This window comes from Trifolium pratense, linkage group LG2 (genome assembly GCF_020283565.1).
Source record: "Trifolium pratense cultivar HEN17-A07 linkage group LG2, ARS_RC_1.1, whole genome shotgun sequence".
Classification (NCBI taxonomy): domain Eukaryota; kingdom Viridiplantae; phylum Streptophyta; class Magnoliopsida; order Fabales; family Fabaceae; genus Trifolium; species Trifolium pratense.
In genome coordinates this window covers 31,048,592-31,066,072 of record NC_060060.1, presented here as the reverse complement: position 1 = coordinate 31,066,072, position 17,481 = coordinate 31,048,592, and the positions used below count along the sequence as shown (strand labels likewise).

The following is a 17,481-nucleotide window of genomic DNA, read 5'->3' as shown; positions in this document are numbered from 1 at the left end:
CTTGATTATTCAACAGATTTTTGGATAAATAGATATTGAAACTTAGGATTAGATTTTTGTTATATATAGTGTAGAATCCGATGAAAAGAGTTTTTTTTTTACAAAGTAATTAATTAACCTTTTGACCATATTAATGGTATAATAAATGTAAAGAAGAAACTCTTCTTTTTTTTTGTTACAATAATAAAGATCTTTTGACCATATTAATCTTTTTTTTTGGTTACAATAATAAAGAAACTTGTACTCCCTTCGGTCCTTTTTATAAGAAACACTTTGACACAATTCCATTTGTACCCTTATTAAATACAATAAAATAATTCATTATACTGCTAGTGCATTAATTAGAGAGACCTATTTCTCATGCTAGTCAAATGTTAGTTTTGGAATATAACATAAAATGTTAGAATCATTAACGAGAAAATTTACCTTCCTTGGTCTGTGTGATTTTGTCAAAGTGTTTCTTATAATAAGGACCGGAGGGAGTATATTATAAGCAAAAAAAATCACTTTTTTTTGTCCCAAATTATAAGCAAAAAACTAACTTTTACCGTTTTCAAGGTTTACTTTTACTTATTTTTGCTTATCAAAAAAAAAAACTTTTACTTATTCTCATAAAATTAAATGCAAATTGCATTCAATTTACTCTCTCTTCTTTTTCCCATAATCAATAACCAATAAAAATTCTTTTTACATCTTACAATGAAACTTATTTCAAGAAAAACATCATACTTCAAATTATTACATTTTACGAGGAAATTCTTTTTGCATTTAATTGGGTGTTTTCTAAGGACATTCTATAAACTATGCACCAGATGGTTCTCAAGGAAGATAGCTTGGTCACAATGAACACGCTAATACCATGTATTTTTGTAAGTAGAATTTCCCTAAACAACACTTTCACAGTGGTATTTTGATATTGGATCAACTATATAAGATGTGTGAACTCAGACTTAAGAGGAGATTGTTGAGTTTCAAGTGTGATTTTAAGCGTGAGTGGTTAAGTTAAACATCGATTATAAATAAAAATAATGTTAAATTTATAAGAGAGATTCATTAACCTAATGCCTTAAGGATTTTGGCAGAAATGTGACGTCTCACTCTATTCTGTTCCTGAAGCATTTGACCCGATATTTCTCTCGAGTTTTCCTGAACTTCACAACAAATATATTACTCCCTCTGATCCTTTTTATAAGGAACATTTAGGGCAAAAAATTTGGTCCTTTTTATAAGAAACTTTGACCAATTTTCAAATGTTTTAAATGTTCAATTTCACTTATGTCCTTATTTATTATGAGAGAGAATTTAAAAATAAGTAAGTTAGTTGAATAAAGAGTAATTAAATAAGGGTATACATGGAATAAATTTAAATTTATAAGAGTATTAAATGAAAATAACTATGTTAAATGTGCTTCATTGGTTTGTGTGATTTTTTCAAAGTGTTCCTTATAAAAGGACCGGAGGGAGTATTTCACAATTTACTATATAATCTGGTCAAATTAATATTAAAATAATGTAAAGAAGAAAATTATTTCACAATTTACTATATTATCTGGTCAACTTAATATTAAATTATTTTTATTATTGTCATAGTTTTTTTAAGTATTAAATTCTTTTATTTTCCAAATTATTTTTGGGTGAAAGAAAAAATATTATGCAATTAGCCAATGAATAATGCTAGCAACACACTCTTTTTTATTGGTTGAAATTCACATGAGTCCCATAAAAAAATGTGGATCCATATAACTTTTATGGAACCCATATAAATTTTAATCAATAAAAGAGAGTGTGTTAGAATGTGTTTGTTAAAGAGTGTGTTGCTAGCACTCCTCATTAGCCAATTACAATGGCTAATTAATCCATATTTTGACCATATTTAAGAATTTTCTATATTGTATAGTCAACTCTTTATTTTTTTACCAAATTGTAGAGTCAACTTTATTCGTTTATTAATTTATTAATTTTTTGGATTTGGGGTAAAAAATTTAAAAGGACTTATTTGTTACGTAAAAAACTTAAAAGACATCTATTACAAACGCAAAAGTTAAAGGACCGTATTTCGCTATTATGCCAAAAAAGAAAATAGTTTCACAATTTATTATATTATAAGTCAACTTAAGAATTAATACATTACTCCATTCGTATTAAATTATAAGTTACTTTGACAAAAAAAAATTGCACCAAATTATAAGTCACTTTACATCACAAATGAAACATTTGATGTTATATTTCCTATTATACCCTTAACTATTTATTATTATATTTTCTTTCAATTCTTCGATTTATCTTTCATATACCATTAATGACGGACAATTTTGTAAACTAACTCATAATCTTTTCCATACAATATTAAGATTTTTTCTAATCTATCATTTAATAAATTGAGGATATTTACCCATCAACCAATGAGAACAAGCTATATGCAAGTCCACATATGCAAATTCAAAATTTTGTTACAAGTTTCTTGTGAGTATCACATGTAAATATACTCATGTGGCTTGTTCTTATTGGTTGATGGGCATATATTCTCAATTTATGAAAGAGTAGAGTACGTCTCACCATTATTGTTAATTACATTTCTTAATCTGTGTAATTTCGTCAAGTGACTTAAATTATGGTAGGGAAGTAGTAAAATCTTAATCTCTGTTATCAAAATATTAAAAATTTAACAATATTTTTTTTCTTTTGGTAATTAAAATTTAACAATTGTTTTGAACATGTTGGGTTTGTGATTTTTCTTTTTGGCAAATTCTTAACTACCCATTCCGATGAATTGGGTAGAGTAGCCCATCTGACTTGTCAAAAGCATAACGGTCAAACTCTATTCCACTTAAAAATTTGTGTAATTGTTAATATTAGTAATGTATTTTATGGAATTGTATTTTAACCCCCTTTTACATTAATGCTCAATTTTTTACGTTTCCAAGGCACTTATTCTCCCTAACATTATTTTTGCATAACACAATTTTTTTTATAAGCTTTTTCTTTTAATAAACTTTAGCATATCACATCATTTTTTTTATGAACAAATAAACAAACGGGGCAACGCCCCTTTAGCATAGGAGAAAGAACATTATTTAGTCCCCTACATTCTTCACCTCTCGTTATTTTATTTTTATTTTTGTTCTTATTCTTCTTCTTATTATTATTATTATTATTATTATTATTATTATTATTATTATTATTATTATTATTATTATTATTATTATTATTATTATTATTCGGATGCTCTCGTATTATTATTGTTGCCGCAAGTAAGTTGCAATAATTCATATAAATTATTAAAATTATGGTTTTTTTTTATAAGCAAACTGTTAGTACTCTATATTACAACATTATGTTAGTTTTTCTCCTTTATTAGGACTTGAACCTTTTGGTCCCTTAAAAAATACAATAGTTCCTACAAAAAAATTCAGCAACTTTTGGTTCCTCAAATATTTTTTGTCATGACTTTGGTCCTGCTTTTTATTCGACTCATGTATTTTTTTTTTCAAATTTTATTTAGGGTTTAATTTGTATATTTAAGAAAATAATATATAATATAAATAATTACCAAACTAACCTAATTTAATAAATTGACACATAAGCAAAAAAGTGCTAATTTTGTAAAAAAAAAAACATGACAATTAGTTCTTCCAGTGGTGGTTTTGTGGTGGTTGTTGGTTTGGTCACGACTTTGTGCTCCGATTGCTCTTCCATTTTCAGATCTACTTGCGTTGTGGTTTGGTTCGTGTCATTACTTTTAACGGGTTCAACTCCTAAAGAGGGCATCCTAACCTTTAGAAGTTCAAAATTTAACAAGTTATCTACCCTAACTCGATTTCCTAACATCAGTGAAGAATTTAACTATGTGTTAATCTTAATCCTGCCCCCATACCTTCAGATATTGAATCTAATGGTCTCATATTGGTAGGATGAAATGTCTCTTTAGTCTGACTTATTAAGCTGCTGTCACGGGATCAATTAATTTTCCTCTAGGTTCATTCAATTAATGTGATCAATATTAAAAATGAAGAATTAAAGCTAAGACAAATATAGAAAATAACGTAATAACAATTGAGCATAAACTTTATCGAACTAGGGTTACATTTCTCAATCATTCACAAGGGAGTTCATCTACTCGACCTAACATAGGAAAAATAAATTACAAAGACAATAAAGAAAAGAACCTTATTGGCCTTGGAATTCATCGGCCCTCCTTGCCTCCTCCTTAGAATTCTCCTAGCTCTACAGTGAATATTGAATAGCTCTCAATATTTTGGAATGAATAATAGTGAAGGCGGATGGCTCTATTTATAGTTTTCCAGCTGGATTTGGTTTTTTTTTGCGCATCCATCGTACTCATCGTGGCTACGATGGTGTGTAATTTTGCCTCATCGTGGCCACAATGGATCATATCGTGGTACGATGGAAGATTTACTTCAGATTTTCTGTTTTTCTTCAACCGCCTTTATCATGCCATGATGGTATGTCATCGTGGTACGATGAAAAAGATTTGTTGCAAATTTTCTTCGATTTAAACCGCATTCTCATCGCGCCACGCTGGATCTCATCATAGGTACGATGACTTGTGTTGTTTGTTACGTTTTTGCTTTTGGGCTTCAATTGCTATTAAAACTACCATAATTACTACTAAAATCATCATATAATTGACTGTCATCACTTGCCAAAATAATGAACACCTAGCTAATAAACCGATGAGATTAAACTTCTTTTTGATATTTTTTGGTTAAGTAGTTTAGTGGCTAGAAATTTCACCCTTAAGGGGTGAATAAGTGGGGTGTCCAAGGTTCGAACACCGACCCCTACATATGGAGTTGTCAAATGGGCCGGTTCGGGCCAACTCGATCCGGCCCACTAAGCCTGCCTATATATATAGATGTTTTCTCTTCCCATCCCCCGTGAATCTTTTATCCCCCTTAAATTTCCAATTTTTCCCTTGAAAAAACTTCGGTTCGTAGAAACCGAAGTTTTTTTTTGCCTTGAAAACAAATTTCGGTTTCTAAAAACTGAAATTTACTCTGAATTTGCACTAGTAAAAATTCGATTTCTGCGAACCGAATTTTTCTGCAAGGGCAAAATTGAAATATTGGGGGTATAAAAGATTCATGGGAGGTGGGGAGAGAAGACACCATATATATATATATATATATATATATATATATATATATATATATATATATATATATATATATATATATATATATATATATATATATATATATATATATATATATATATATATATATGAGCCAGTTTAGCATGGCCCATTTATTATTGGGCTACAAATTAACGATCCCGACTCTTATAGGCCAGTTTGAATTTTTGTCCCCACATTCTTGTATTTCCTTTTCTTTTTAATTTAATTTCTATTTCGTATATAAAACATTGAGATATTTATAGGAAGAGTTGAAAATGAATCGAGACGAACTTGCTTGATCTCAACTCAATAAGAATTGATTCAACATGAAATTGGGTTGAAATTTGTTACGGACCTTTTCTCATCTCTAGTTAAGTTCACAAACAACTCGATTTTACTCGTTAATTAGTTCAATTTTGTTTGCTTATTTTTTTTTCTTTCCCAAAGAAGTCAAATATTTTAGACATTTCACTACTTTTAATTATTTATATTTTTTTTGCTCAATAGTGTGAATATATATATATATATATATATATATATATATATATATATATATATATATATATATATATATATATATACACGGGAAGTTACATCGGTGTAACATTTGAGTAATGTTACACCGCTCAATAACGCTTTAGCGAATATAAATTTTATAAAATCCACCGTTGGATTGAAAGCTTATATCGTATAGATCATCTATGTTAAATTTTATAAAAACCTAAAATCATTTGATTTGTTTTTGTGATAAATCAAGATTAACGATACTCAATAAAAACGCACAAACCATTAATCTTCATCGATCTCAATAACATATCAAACGATTTTAGATTTTTGTAAAATTTAACATGGATGATCTATACGACATAATCTTTCAATCCAACGGTAGATTTTGTAAACTTTGTATTCGTTAAAGCGTTATTGAGCGGTGTAACATTACTCAAATGTTACACCGGTGTAATTTAATTCCTCCCATATATATATATATATATATATATATATATATTTATATATAGGATTTGCTAATGCACACCCACTGTTTTTTATGAAGGTGTGCATTAGCAACATACACCTTAAGGTGTATTTAACTACTTTTTAGTTATCATTTGCTAATACACACCTTCTAAAAATTAAATAGGTATATTATAGCAAATGCTTATAGGAGTTGCTAACGTACACAAAAAAAGTAGCACTGTACTATATTTTTTTTTACGCAAGCACGGTACTGAGTTAGGATCCTCTCCATTTCCAATTCTTTCCATTTCCTCCATTATTATATAGTTTTGGGAATATAAATGCAAAAATGTGACATCAAGTGGGTCCAAATGTCATTTATACACCCCAAAATATTTAAAAACTTTGGTAATGGAAGAAATGAAAAACATAAGAAATGGAGAGGATCTCAACTCCACGGTACTATACTTATATGTGTTTGTTTGGAAAAAAAATAAAAAATAAAAGTGACTCTTCTTTTCTTCCAAGTTTTTATGTGCTCATTAATTAAGGGATTTTTATACTACAATGTTCATTAATATGAGGGACTAGTAGTTTACACTTCACACGAGGAGTTTGTCTGTGTATTGGAACATGAATGGGGTGAATTTACTATTATTAAAAGTTATATTGCCACAATTGAAAATTAATATTATAAGTAGCATTTTTCTCAACTCTCAACCACTAATAATAAGACACATAGGATGAGTCACTTGACCCAATTTTATGAAATGGGTAGTCAAGTTGTCACCTTTCTTTTTTATGAAAGTAAACTTAGAGTATTTAATTATTATTAATAATAATATCAATATCAATCAATAATCTTTACAAGAGGCAATACCAAATTGACAACTGGTTGATGCGTTTTCCTTTGGGGTTTGGGATTTTGGCTATTTTTGAATTATTTTGGTTTCCTTCTCGTGCAATTCCACGTGGATGTCTTTTATTTGCTTTTCCCTGATATATGGATTACCCTTCCCTCGTCCTTTTAGTTTTAACCTTCGCCCTCTTTTTCACCCCCATCGTGTTCGTGTGTGTGTGTATATATACTAGGGAAAGGTGTTTTGTTTGTTTTTTCTTTTTCATTTGCATTCACCCCCCAGATCAATCTTTCTTTGATTGAGTTCATTTACTTTTCCAGAAAATGGCTGTTTCATTTGATTCTCTCTGTGATCAATTCTGTTGAAACAGTGCTCATTGATGACAAGGTTTGTTAAAATTTACTAGTGAATCAAATTTAGTTTGTTCATTTTTTGCTTACGTTATAGTGGTGTTTTTAGTGTTTCATGTTTGGTGGTAGGGTGGCAAGATCCATGCTATGTGAGGAAGCAGTTGGTCTATTAATTTCAGCAAAAATTGATCGAATACTGGTTCTTACCATGCCACTCTGCATCCCTATAGTCTGTTTTTCCAGATGTGGTACGGTAAGAAAGAACCAGTATTCGATCAATTTTTTTGCTCGCTATGTGAATCCAGCTATTCCTCCTCGCTATGGTTTGTCTTTGAGTTCTATTGGTGAAGTCTCTGCTCATCCTACTGTCTATGAGTACTTGGTTGGTATGTTTCGAAATATACTGTTTGCCCAAATTTTATGGCTTTTGTTTAAGTATAAGCTAGACTTGTGTGTTGTTTTTGTTGGTGTTTTAATTTCTTCGATTTCAAATGTTATAGGTCTTCAGTCTTCTAACTGGTTTGACAGTTGAAAGAGAGTACCTCAAAGATGGCAAGGTCACCAAAATGATTGTTCTTGAGTTAACTGAACACAGTTCGTAATTCCAGTTTCTTTGGTTGAACATTTGTTATGATATGTTTTTGTTTTGCTTAGTTGCATTCTTTTTGTTGTGTTTTAACTTCCATTTACTTTGTAAGGGGAAATGCGAGCGTGTTTTGTTTGGGAAGATTCCTGATGTGATGCCAATTGTCGTTGTTCAATTTGCCAAGGTTAAGGTCTTCAGGGGTAGGTTTTTCTTAGGCACTGTGTTTTGTGTTTTTATTGTTTTGCAGATTTTGCTTAGGTTTTGTGCTTAGTTTGGACTTATTGTTCCATGTTTTAGATAAGACTTATCTCCAAAATGTTATGGATACATCTAGGATTTTGGTGAACCCTGACATTGAAGTCTTGCTGTTCATGGTCTTGAGACAAGTCAGCCTGTTTCTATTCTTGGACCTTGTGCCAAACCATCTTTGGATGAGGAGTTTCTTTGCACCTATCCTGTTAATTAAGACCATTTCTGGTTTGCTTGAGACGGTTGATGATGGAACTTTTTGTTGTTTCTGCAACTACTATTGGTCTGGTGGAAGGTGAGGACTGGTGGTTTACTGCCTGTAAATGCCATAGGAGCGTGGCCCCAACTCCGGTGCTTATTACTGCAGCAGATTTGAGAAACATGCCTACCAGATGATTCCCATGTTTTCTCTTCGGTTTTCTTTTTCTTTTGATGTTCTTTCCAATTTGGTTCTTTACTATTTTTCTTATTTGTTTTTATGCAACTGATGGCACTGGTGATACTGTTTTTGTCCTCTTTGATGGTGATATTCACTATCTTGTGGGAGAGCAATGGGTTAGCTTGGTGTCTGCTGCAAGGGTATTTGGTTTGGATCTCCTATCTTCTTTTTTGTTGTGGTTTTTGTTTTGAGCTCATTGTATTTCGTGATACATCTATAAGTAGATTTTTGCTAATTGCACTTGGTGCTGCTGTACCTTTCAGGGTGAATATTTGTATATATCCTATTTGGGCTGGAGAGGAACTGCATAATCTTGTGATAAAATATTTCATGGGCGTTGCTACATCCTTGGAAGGTACGTATTTTTAGCATTCTCCTCAAGATCATATTTAATTAGTAGTTACTATATGCTACGTTACCATGTGAGAGTAATTAAGCCTTGGCGCAATGGTAAGGTTGATGCTTTGTGAGCTCTGCGATTTAATTAGAGGTCAAATTTTAAATTTTTGAAAACAGTCTCTTTGTTTCCAGAGATAAGACTGTATATATCTATCCCCCTAGGCGAGTCTCATGTACTAGGACTAATTTTTTAACTACTTACCAAAGTTTTAAAAACTAAACTAGACTTTTGCTAGATGGCTGGTCCAGTATGCCATCTTTGTTTGGATTCAGTGGAAATCGTTTGGTTGCATTTCTCTATCATGGTGATAATCTTGATTCGGATTTTTATTTGAAGTTTTTTTTTGTTCATTTTATTTTAAGTTTTTTACTTTTTGAGCTTCTAAAAGTGAATCAGCCCCAAATGCGCTGGAAGTTTGAAGTTCTCATCCTTTCTTTTCTTTCTACTTTTTCACCTTCTCCTTCAATCGTGCTGAGAAATATCAACACATTATTTTCATAATTGTCCTTGCACAGACTGTCAGCATATATATCCCTTTCTCTTCAATTAGCTTGCTCCAATTTAGAAGCTTGAGGGTATTTGTTATAATTTTGGTGATGCTTGATGGTTAATAAAATGATTTCTTACTACCTTTATTTATTTGTAGGAAAGTAAACTTTTTCGAGAGAAGGGTGGTTGACAGAGAAAGATGAGCCAAGGTATGTATAAGTATTGAAGTTAATTTCATTTCAACTATTTGCTTAATGATATTGATTGATATGTAATACAATTGTGAACAGAAGTTTTTATTATTTTGCATAAATATTGGGTGATCTTATTGTAAATATTGTTTATGGATTTGGTCTTTCGTGATAAAAATGTTGGAATTGATTAAGAACTTCAGAATCATTTGGGAGTTGCATGCCTATATGTCTTTCAGTTTGTATTGAGTTTAGCTTGATGTCTTTGTTACATTAAGGTTACATTCATGTTAAATGACAGAGATAAGTTTTTTTATATCAATTAGGGTCTAAGCCCAAGATTTCTTTATTCTTGACTTAGATTCTTTGAAAAAGATGTCTGGATGCATTGATTTTGTTTTTTATGTACTCCTATAGTTTAAATAGGTTACATTTTTTTTTTCTGAAATGGCAAATTTTCTTTAGCAACTCAAATACAAGAAGTACAAAGAGAAGCAAAAAGAGAGGGAGAGCAAGAGAGCAACAACCAGTGGAGGGCAATAAGCTCTCACCAAAGCAAAAAAACCAAGCAGACTATCAGTCTAAGTCCCACAACACCAAAAGGAAATAGCAGACTAGCAAAACAAAAAGAAAAAAAAAAAAAAACCTAGCAGCCAAAACTAGTACCAGGCAGAAAACAGCAGAGAAAACCGCCCTCGTGGACTAAAAACAGCCTGAAAAAATGCCTGCAAATTAACGAGACATGCACTCTCCTGGGTCCCAAGTCCACTCGTAAAACAAACAAGGCGCCAATTTTGTTCTAGCCAGGCACCATTTCCAGCTCAGGATTTTTATATCTTCAACCATCACCCTTGATTCAATTAAGCCATTCGCAAAGCTAACATTATTACGCGCCTTCCATAAAGTCCAAATTGTTGCGTGCCATATTAAAAGAAAACCTTGACGGGTCTTTCTGTTTTTTGCTGCGCCTCTAACAATGTCGAAAAGCACGAACAAATTTGGAGGAATCACGACCACAATCCCAATCCAACGAAAAATCGCATACCAAACTGATATAGCGATTGGACAGTGCAAGAATAAATGAGTAGCTGATTCGACAACACCAACACAGCCCCTCGACACACCCGGGGCAAGAATATGCCGATAATCCAGATTACTCCTAGATGGGATCTATCATAAAGCAATTGCCAAGAGAACGCAATAACTTTTGATGGCGCCGGACTCTCCCAAATATGATTAAACACCGCAGCCACCTCAACATTCAACTCCTCCGAAGTTCGAAGTTCCTTAACAAGGTAGCGATAGGATGAATTTACCGTGAACACTCCCTCCGAATTCGGTACCCAATGCCAGAAATCTCATTTCTTTCTAATAAATTTCGATTGAGTAGATTGCTTATTCTATTTTTGTCATGAGACAAATTTAGTAATTTCAGGGGAACTTACATCCTTTTGTAGGATTTAACTCTGCAATCAATTCACTTTCAAACCTCAGACTTTATATCTTTAAAGTTTATTTGAACAACAACTATATTAATTTAGAAGATCTTTTATAATGTCATTGCTCATCAACTATCTATTTAAGGCAACTGGTTATCAGTTAAATTACTAAGATAGCCTTTAATTTGTTAATTACTTTTGATTTATCCATCTATATTCAATCAACATCACCTGCAATTTCTTAATCTTCAAGTGTTTGCAAATCCTGCTACATTGATGACTTCAAGTTCTTCTCATGTGAGCATGGAAGTCCTCAGTCTACATCAACAAGGATGTTGAACAGCAAACTCCCAAAGGCACGACATCAAGTAAGTATGCATATGGACTCAAATTTCATGTGAGAAATGTCAAGAGGATTGATAAAAGAAATAAAGAGGGTGCAGAGCATGACAGTGCATAAGAACAATGGTGAAGGCACCAAATATATTTTTTTTAATGGATAAAGGCACCAAGTAAATGTTAATTATGTGTGTATAGTTTGTGATACATTCATCGGTTTTGTACTTAAAAGTTTTTGGTGTAATTCAAAGTTGTAGTTTACTTGGAGCTAGTGAGTAAAATATGTTTTTTTTTACTCAGATAATAAAGTTAAAAAAAATATACTTGATATTTTCTAATTGTCAAAAATGCTCATCAATTTGCTCAAGTGTACTCACAACTTTATCTGATATATCAACCTGGCTCATAAAAGCATGCCAAAAAAACAAGAAAGTGTGAAATTGTTATGAACACGACTCATAATAGGAATAGGAGTTCCTGCCGTCTGATTAAACTCGATGGCTGAGACTATTTTAATCATAAAATTGTGAAATATTAGAACCGTCCGATCATGAATGAGTGGCTGAGATTTAATATTGCATTAAACTGTGTGATAAACGTACGGCAGAGAATCTATATCCTTCATAAGCCAAGAAGTTCTCAATCTTTCATGTGAATCATTTGATAAACTTAAATCATTATCAAACCTTAAACCCCCTAATAAGATAAATCAAAGTTCATCTAACTCTTAAGTAATTTCATTTCATTCAAAAGTCCAAGCTATGTCTAGATCTAACATTATACTCTTTTACCTTAAGTAATTTACTAGAACAATACATACTGACATTTTGTGACTAGAAGATACCCATTAATATTTGTAACAAAAAATAAAAGGAACAATACATACTTGTCTAAATAGTGGGAAGTTATGTGTCTAAGTTTGTGTTTTTCTCTTCACTCACTTTTTGGATTCCTTTTATGTGGCATGTTTATCTTGTGATTTGCAATTTTGCATTAGTTGTTTGATTTGGGGATTTAAGTTTGGTGAACATTTGTGCTTAAATCTGTTTTTTTTTTTTTTTTTTGAATTGAATTTGTGCAAGTGTTTTTGTTGGAGTGGGTTGATGGTGGTGGTGGGGAACAAGGAGGAGGAAGAAAGAAAAATGATATGGTGTGGGAGATGTATGTTAAGCTTTAATGAGACTGCAAAATCTAACCAATAATCAAAAGTGCTCCATCATGGTCAAGTTTTATACTTGACCATGCTAAATGCCACCTGTTTTGTCACATACAAAGCTTATGGTTTCTTCTGCCTTGGTTTCCTTCCCCGTTGATTTCTTTTGGATCACTTACTTTGAGGTGGTTGATGATGATTTGTCCTACTTCTACTTCTATGCTGTAATAATTGTTAATTTGTTTCCAGCGTTCTATATTTAATTTCCTAATGGCAATGTGTGTTTATGTTTATTGTGTCCTATGTATGTTTTTAAGATTTTTCCGTGTTTATATGTTTCGTAAAAATAATAATAATAATAATAATAATAATAATAATAATAATAATAATAATAATAATAATTCTGAGTTTATGTAATGGAAGGTTGCAATTGTCCTTTAATATTATTATTATTAATTTAATATCAATTATTTTATGTCATTAATTTAGGGTAATTTCATCCGTGCGGGTCCGCACGGGTTGTACCCTAGTGATAAATACAAGTGGGTATCTCAATGAAAATATAGAAATTAGTTAAGGATGTGGTTATTCTTGTCAGCGCATGAGCAATTTCATTGGCTTGTCTCTGAATAAACTCGACACGAGAGTTTATGAAAAAAGAAGTATGCAACATTTGACAATCTTTGATAACATCGCCTAGCTCGGACATATCTTCTCTGCTGCTATGGAAACCGGTGACAACATTTTTAGAATCAAGTTCGAAATCCACATTTTTCAACCATAACTGATGTAACCCGTTAATAGCATGGAATAACCCATGTTGGGTTTGTGAGTTCACGAATATGAAATCATAAATCTATTAGATGAAGTAAATTACTTCGGATTTAACAAATTGAATATGAGGTTGGCTTGGTTTGAGACATTGAGTTGGATGGATCATCCGAACGCATAAACAAGCCTAAAAAAACAAAAGAAATTAACGTTTGAATTGTATAGTTAAAATAATTCGACCAGTTGTTTAAAGAGATGGGGGTGTTTATGGTCATCACCACTACTAATTGTAGCTACCAACCACCGGTAACTTCAAGTAGTAATTAATAAAGCACTTTGTGGACTTGATAAAAAATTATGTACTGGCCAACTGGATATACTCTAGCTATTCAAAACACACTGCATAATTGGATATACTTTAGATTTTCCACATAGATTCTGAATTAACCAAAGCCCTCTAAGGATTACAACAAATTTGAAATTTAAATTGTTTGAGATTACAAGATAACTCTTTGATAAGAGGATGTGTCAGTTTAGCTCAAATACAAGTGTTAAACATTTGAGAAAGGATTTGAATTTAACTTGACTCTTTGTTGCTGACATCAGAGTTGTTCTGTATAGTGATAGTGATGATAGGGTACTTCACTTAAAAATGTGCAGAATGTTTGTTCCAAAAATTCTTCTTTACTTTGAATCTTGAACTGAACATAACTTTCTCATCCGACCATCGAGCTAATATCCTTTGATAAAATATAAGTTGTCGTATTCTTCTTTAGAATCTATATTTTTTTTTACAGTCCTTTAGAATCTATATTTAATCATTGTTATTTGCTACTTGTGCATGGTTAAATATGTTGTTCTAGATGTCACTTTATTAATGTCTCGTGATCAGATTTTGTGAACTACTATCTATCAAGAAATAAGATCTCTAATCTTGATCTATTATTGACATAAGCCTAATTAAAATTGAAATCATTGTTTTCAATCTTGAATATTGAACCAACTACTAATGGCTAAGAGACTACTAAAGCATTAGTAGTTGAAGGATGTAGCTGTATTCTCCTTAATTTTGGTGGTATATAGAGGCTGTTTGAAGCATAAGACAATTCTATAAGAGGAGTCATATGTCCATCATGCTCTGCTCCTGATCCAGAGAAAGTCGAAAAGAGAGGGAAGTGTGATTTGGAGCATCGCGATGCAATCATATCACATCTCAACTGGGTGTGTATATTTTTAGGTTTTCACAGTTCTGGTTTGTATATTCATAATGATACCATGAGCGATGACAAAACAAAAGTTCAGGTCTGCATTGAAGGAATTTGTGTCAGTATGCAGCCTAAAGAATCATAATCCATGTTCTGCTTTCCTGCTTATGACTTTGGAAGCTTCTTCTGCAATTGTACTACAAAGAAACTGTTGGTGATATCCAAATTAAAAATGAATTTAATTCAGTTTACAGCTTCACACTAATAAAATACACCAGCCATTCAGAAACTAACCCACCCTTGCTATCAAACTTGCATTGTACTGACAAACCCAACAAATTACCCTCAAAATGAAAAGAAAAAATAATTTGGGTCCTGCATAAAGGTCAAACACAAGTTCCCATTAAGTGAAAATAGTGAAACATGAAAAAACATTATTCACAACGAATGGGGTGATTACTAGATTTCCCTAAATACAAACTCAGTATTAGTTACAACTATAACCAGGATTTAAAAAAATTAGGTCATGAATATACCATAAAAATGATCATATTCAGAGACCGACCGAATCCCATTCTAGATTATACCATAAAAACATTATTCTAGAATATACCGATCGGAAGAACTTCAATGTTGTCCTTGGATGAATCCATATTGTATTCAGATATATTTTTCAATGGACTCATGTCAGCACAATGAAGCTTTAAGTCGGACATTAATGCATCATCTGAACCTTCAGCACTGTGTGAAGAAGAAAACCAGCAGAACTCCTCTTCATTAGTGAGACTCCCCATTCCAAATGTTAAATCACAGCTTCTGCAATTTAAAAGTGATATTTAGATACACTTATATGATGATTGCAACGAATCGATTAATTTTTCAAACAAAGGGAAAGATGACGAAACTTCTATTAAATTGGAGGGTTTCTGACAACATCCTGTCAACATCTTCTAAGTCTCCTATATCCAGCCACCCATCATTATCAAGAAAGCTGAGTTCATTATCAGCTTCAGATATGTGATTTTTTTGATGTAGACCCATCATCTTTCACCCCACACTTTTCTGCCATAAAGCTTGGTACCACCAGAATCTATATTGCCGCTCTTGAAACAGTCGTTAGACATGCCTGTATGATCTGAAGTTTGCCTTTTTGGTTCTCTGTATGCAAGCAAAGTGTAGAAGGAAAGGTACACAAATATAAGTTTCAAATTTACCATTTAACAAGGACTGTATTCTGAACACTTCACAATAAGACTAACATCAGCTACACCCACCAACAATCAACAAGAAGTTTCTCAAGGGCAATGTTTCTGGTGTCTTATTAATAGCTACCAATCCACTTCTGCACCCCTAGCACTTAGTAACTTGGACTGCACAACAGCCTGCTTTTAAGATTATGCTACAGACCAAAAGCACATCACTATAGAAATGAAAATGTCGAATCCCGAATTAGATGGTGATATCATCAATGCAATTACAGAATAGTTCGCGTAATACAAGCAGAGTCCAAAGGTGACTCAACAAAAATGGCATCATATTTGTGGTCTTATATGGAAATGAATTAGGGCCAGCTGAATGTTCTGTATCGTGTGAAGAATGGAATTTGAAGTGGAGTCATGGAGACAATAAATACAAGAAATGGTACTATCTGAGTATATTGTGGTAACATAATATAGTATCCTACCTGATCCAATGTCCATTCGCCTCAGATCTTCGCCTTATGACATTCGCCTCAGATCTTCTATCCATCACTAGTGATACATTCTATTACACCTCATATTGATTTATCTAGAGAATCAATAGGAATATACATAATTGAATCGGGAAACATTAAAATTGCGGAATTAAAACTGATCTTTTACTCATATTGATTTATCTAGAATAATCTTGTTCATTTTACAGTAAGCTTCCGAGGTGAGTATATCTCGAAAGGTCCACTAAGGATGTACTCCTCTTAGGATGTTCTCCACTACCCGTTGTGACATAGCTATGCCACGTTGGTCTTACTCACATTAATTACATAAATACTTAGAAACTATTTTGTTTTCCTGGGATTCTTGCACTGACTCAAGCCATGCTCACACCGGTTCAATTTGCCCAGAATTTCCAACCTGTAACTCTGGCACCTCTTGCACCGGTTCATCATTATGACGCACCGACTCAATAGGCCCAGTTTTACCCATTGTACTTGTTCTGAGTTGGTTGAACCGATTCGACCAAGCCTTGCACCGATGCAAGTTTTCGTGCAAAACTGCAAAATCAATAAACAGAGTTACAAAGCAGTCCCTAATTGTCTCTAATCATTTATAAGACCTTAACCATCAATCATAGATACAACCAACACAGTCATAATTAATTCATTTATGAGTTATCTAGGTTATTAATCATATACCAACATGAAAATAAATTAAAATCCTATGCTTTGGACTTATGGTTGCCATGTCTCTACTTAAACAAACCCACCTGAGATTTCCAGCATCACCGAGCTGTTCTGTACGCTCTCGAACATCCGTTCGTGCCGCTTGAAGGGCAAACCCACAGTCCCAAAACCAGAATTTTGACAGCATCAGCACCCTGACTTCAGAAGCGTTTACCGACTTCAATACTGATCCAAATTTCACGAAACGTGTACCAAAAGCGACGGAAATTTCGTTAGACATGTACATGTAAGTACCATACAAAAAGCAGAGTTACTGTTTGACAGATACAGCTCAATTACTGAAGGTAGGTCTATACGAATTTATGCAGAAATATTTCTTACCATGTACTTTGGTCATTAATCCCTTCACTTTGATTGTTTCTTCCAAAACCAGACCTTTAATCTTGCTCTTAAGATTCCATTAAGTTGAAATTGAAAAAGTGGAGTTTCTTCGAGGGAGAAGAGAAGTTAGGGGTGAGTTTTACTGAGAGTGAAAAATA

At 32.5% G+C, this 17,481-nt stretch overlaps 1 protein-coding gene and 1 long non-coding RNA gene across 27 annotated transcripts; one reads left to right on the top strand and one right to left on the bottom strand.

Moving 5' to 3' along the window:
- The first annotated feature begins 7,086 nt into the window (after positions 1-7,086).
- Positions 7,087-12,157, top strand: LOC123909405. Of its 10 annotated transcripts, none has more exons than XR_006809901.1 (4): positions 7,114-7,338; positions 7,431-8,715; positions 8,839-8,930; positions 9,622-9,863. It is a non-coding gene; the product is annotated as an uncharacterized LOC123909405 (long non-coding RNA). The 10 variants fall into 10 exon arrangements; XR_006809907.1 differs by adding an exon at positions 11,382-12,157 and having other exon boundaries at positions 7,115-7,687; positions 7,802-8,930; positions 9,622-9,673; XR_006809903.1 differs by having other exon boundaries at positions 7,115-7,687; positions 7,802-8,722.
- A 2,777-nt stretch (positions 12,158-14,934) lies between these two features.
- On the bottom strand, positions 14,935-17,481 carry LOC123909934. 17 transcript variants are annotated; one of them, XR_006810042.1, is made up of 4 exons: positions 17,324-17,481; positions 15,837-17,167; positions 15,468-15,720; positions 14,935-15,378 (listed from the first exon to the last, which is right to left on the bottom strand). XR_006810042.1 is itself a non-coding variant. In XM_045960878.1 (3 exons), exons 1-3 carry the CDS (start codon positions 17,337-17,339, stop codon positions 16,738-16,740), a joined length of 234 nt encoding a protein of 77 aa, XP_045816834.1. In that variant the 5' UTR covers positions 17,340-17,479; the 3' UTR covers positions 14,935-16,737. The 17 variants fall into 17 exon arrangements, 3 of the variants coding, with proteins under 3 accessions (XP_045816834.1, XP_045816833.1, XP_045816831.1); XR_006810043.1 differs by having other exon boundaries at positions 14,935-15,720; positions 15,837-16,350; positions 17,026-17,167; XR_006810047.1 differs by having other exon boundaries at positions 14,935-15,982; positions 16,247-16,350; positions 17,026-17,167; positions 17,324-17,480.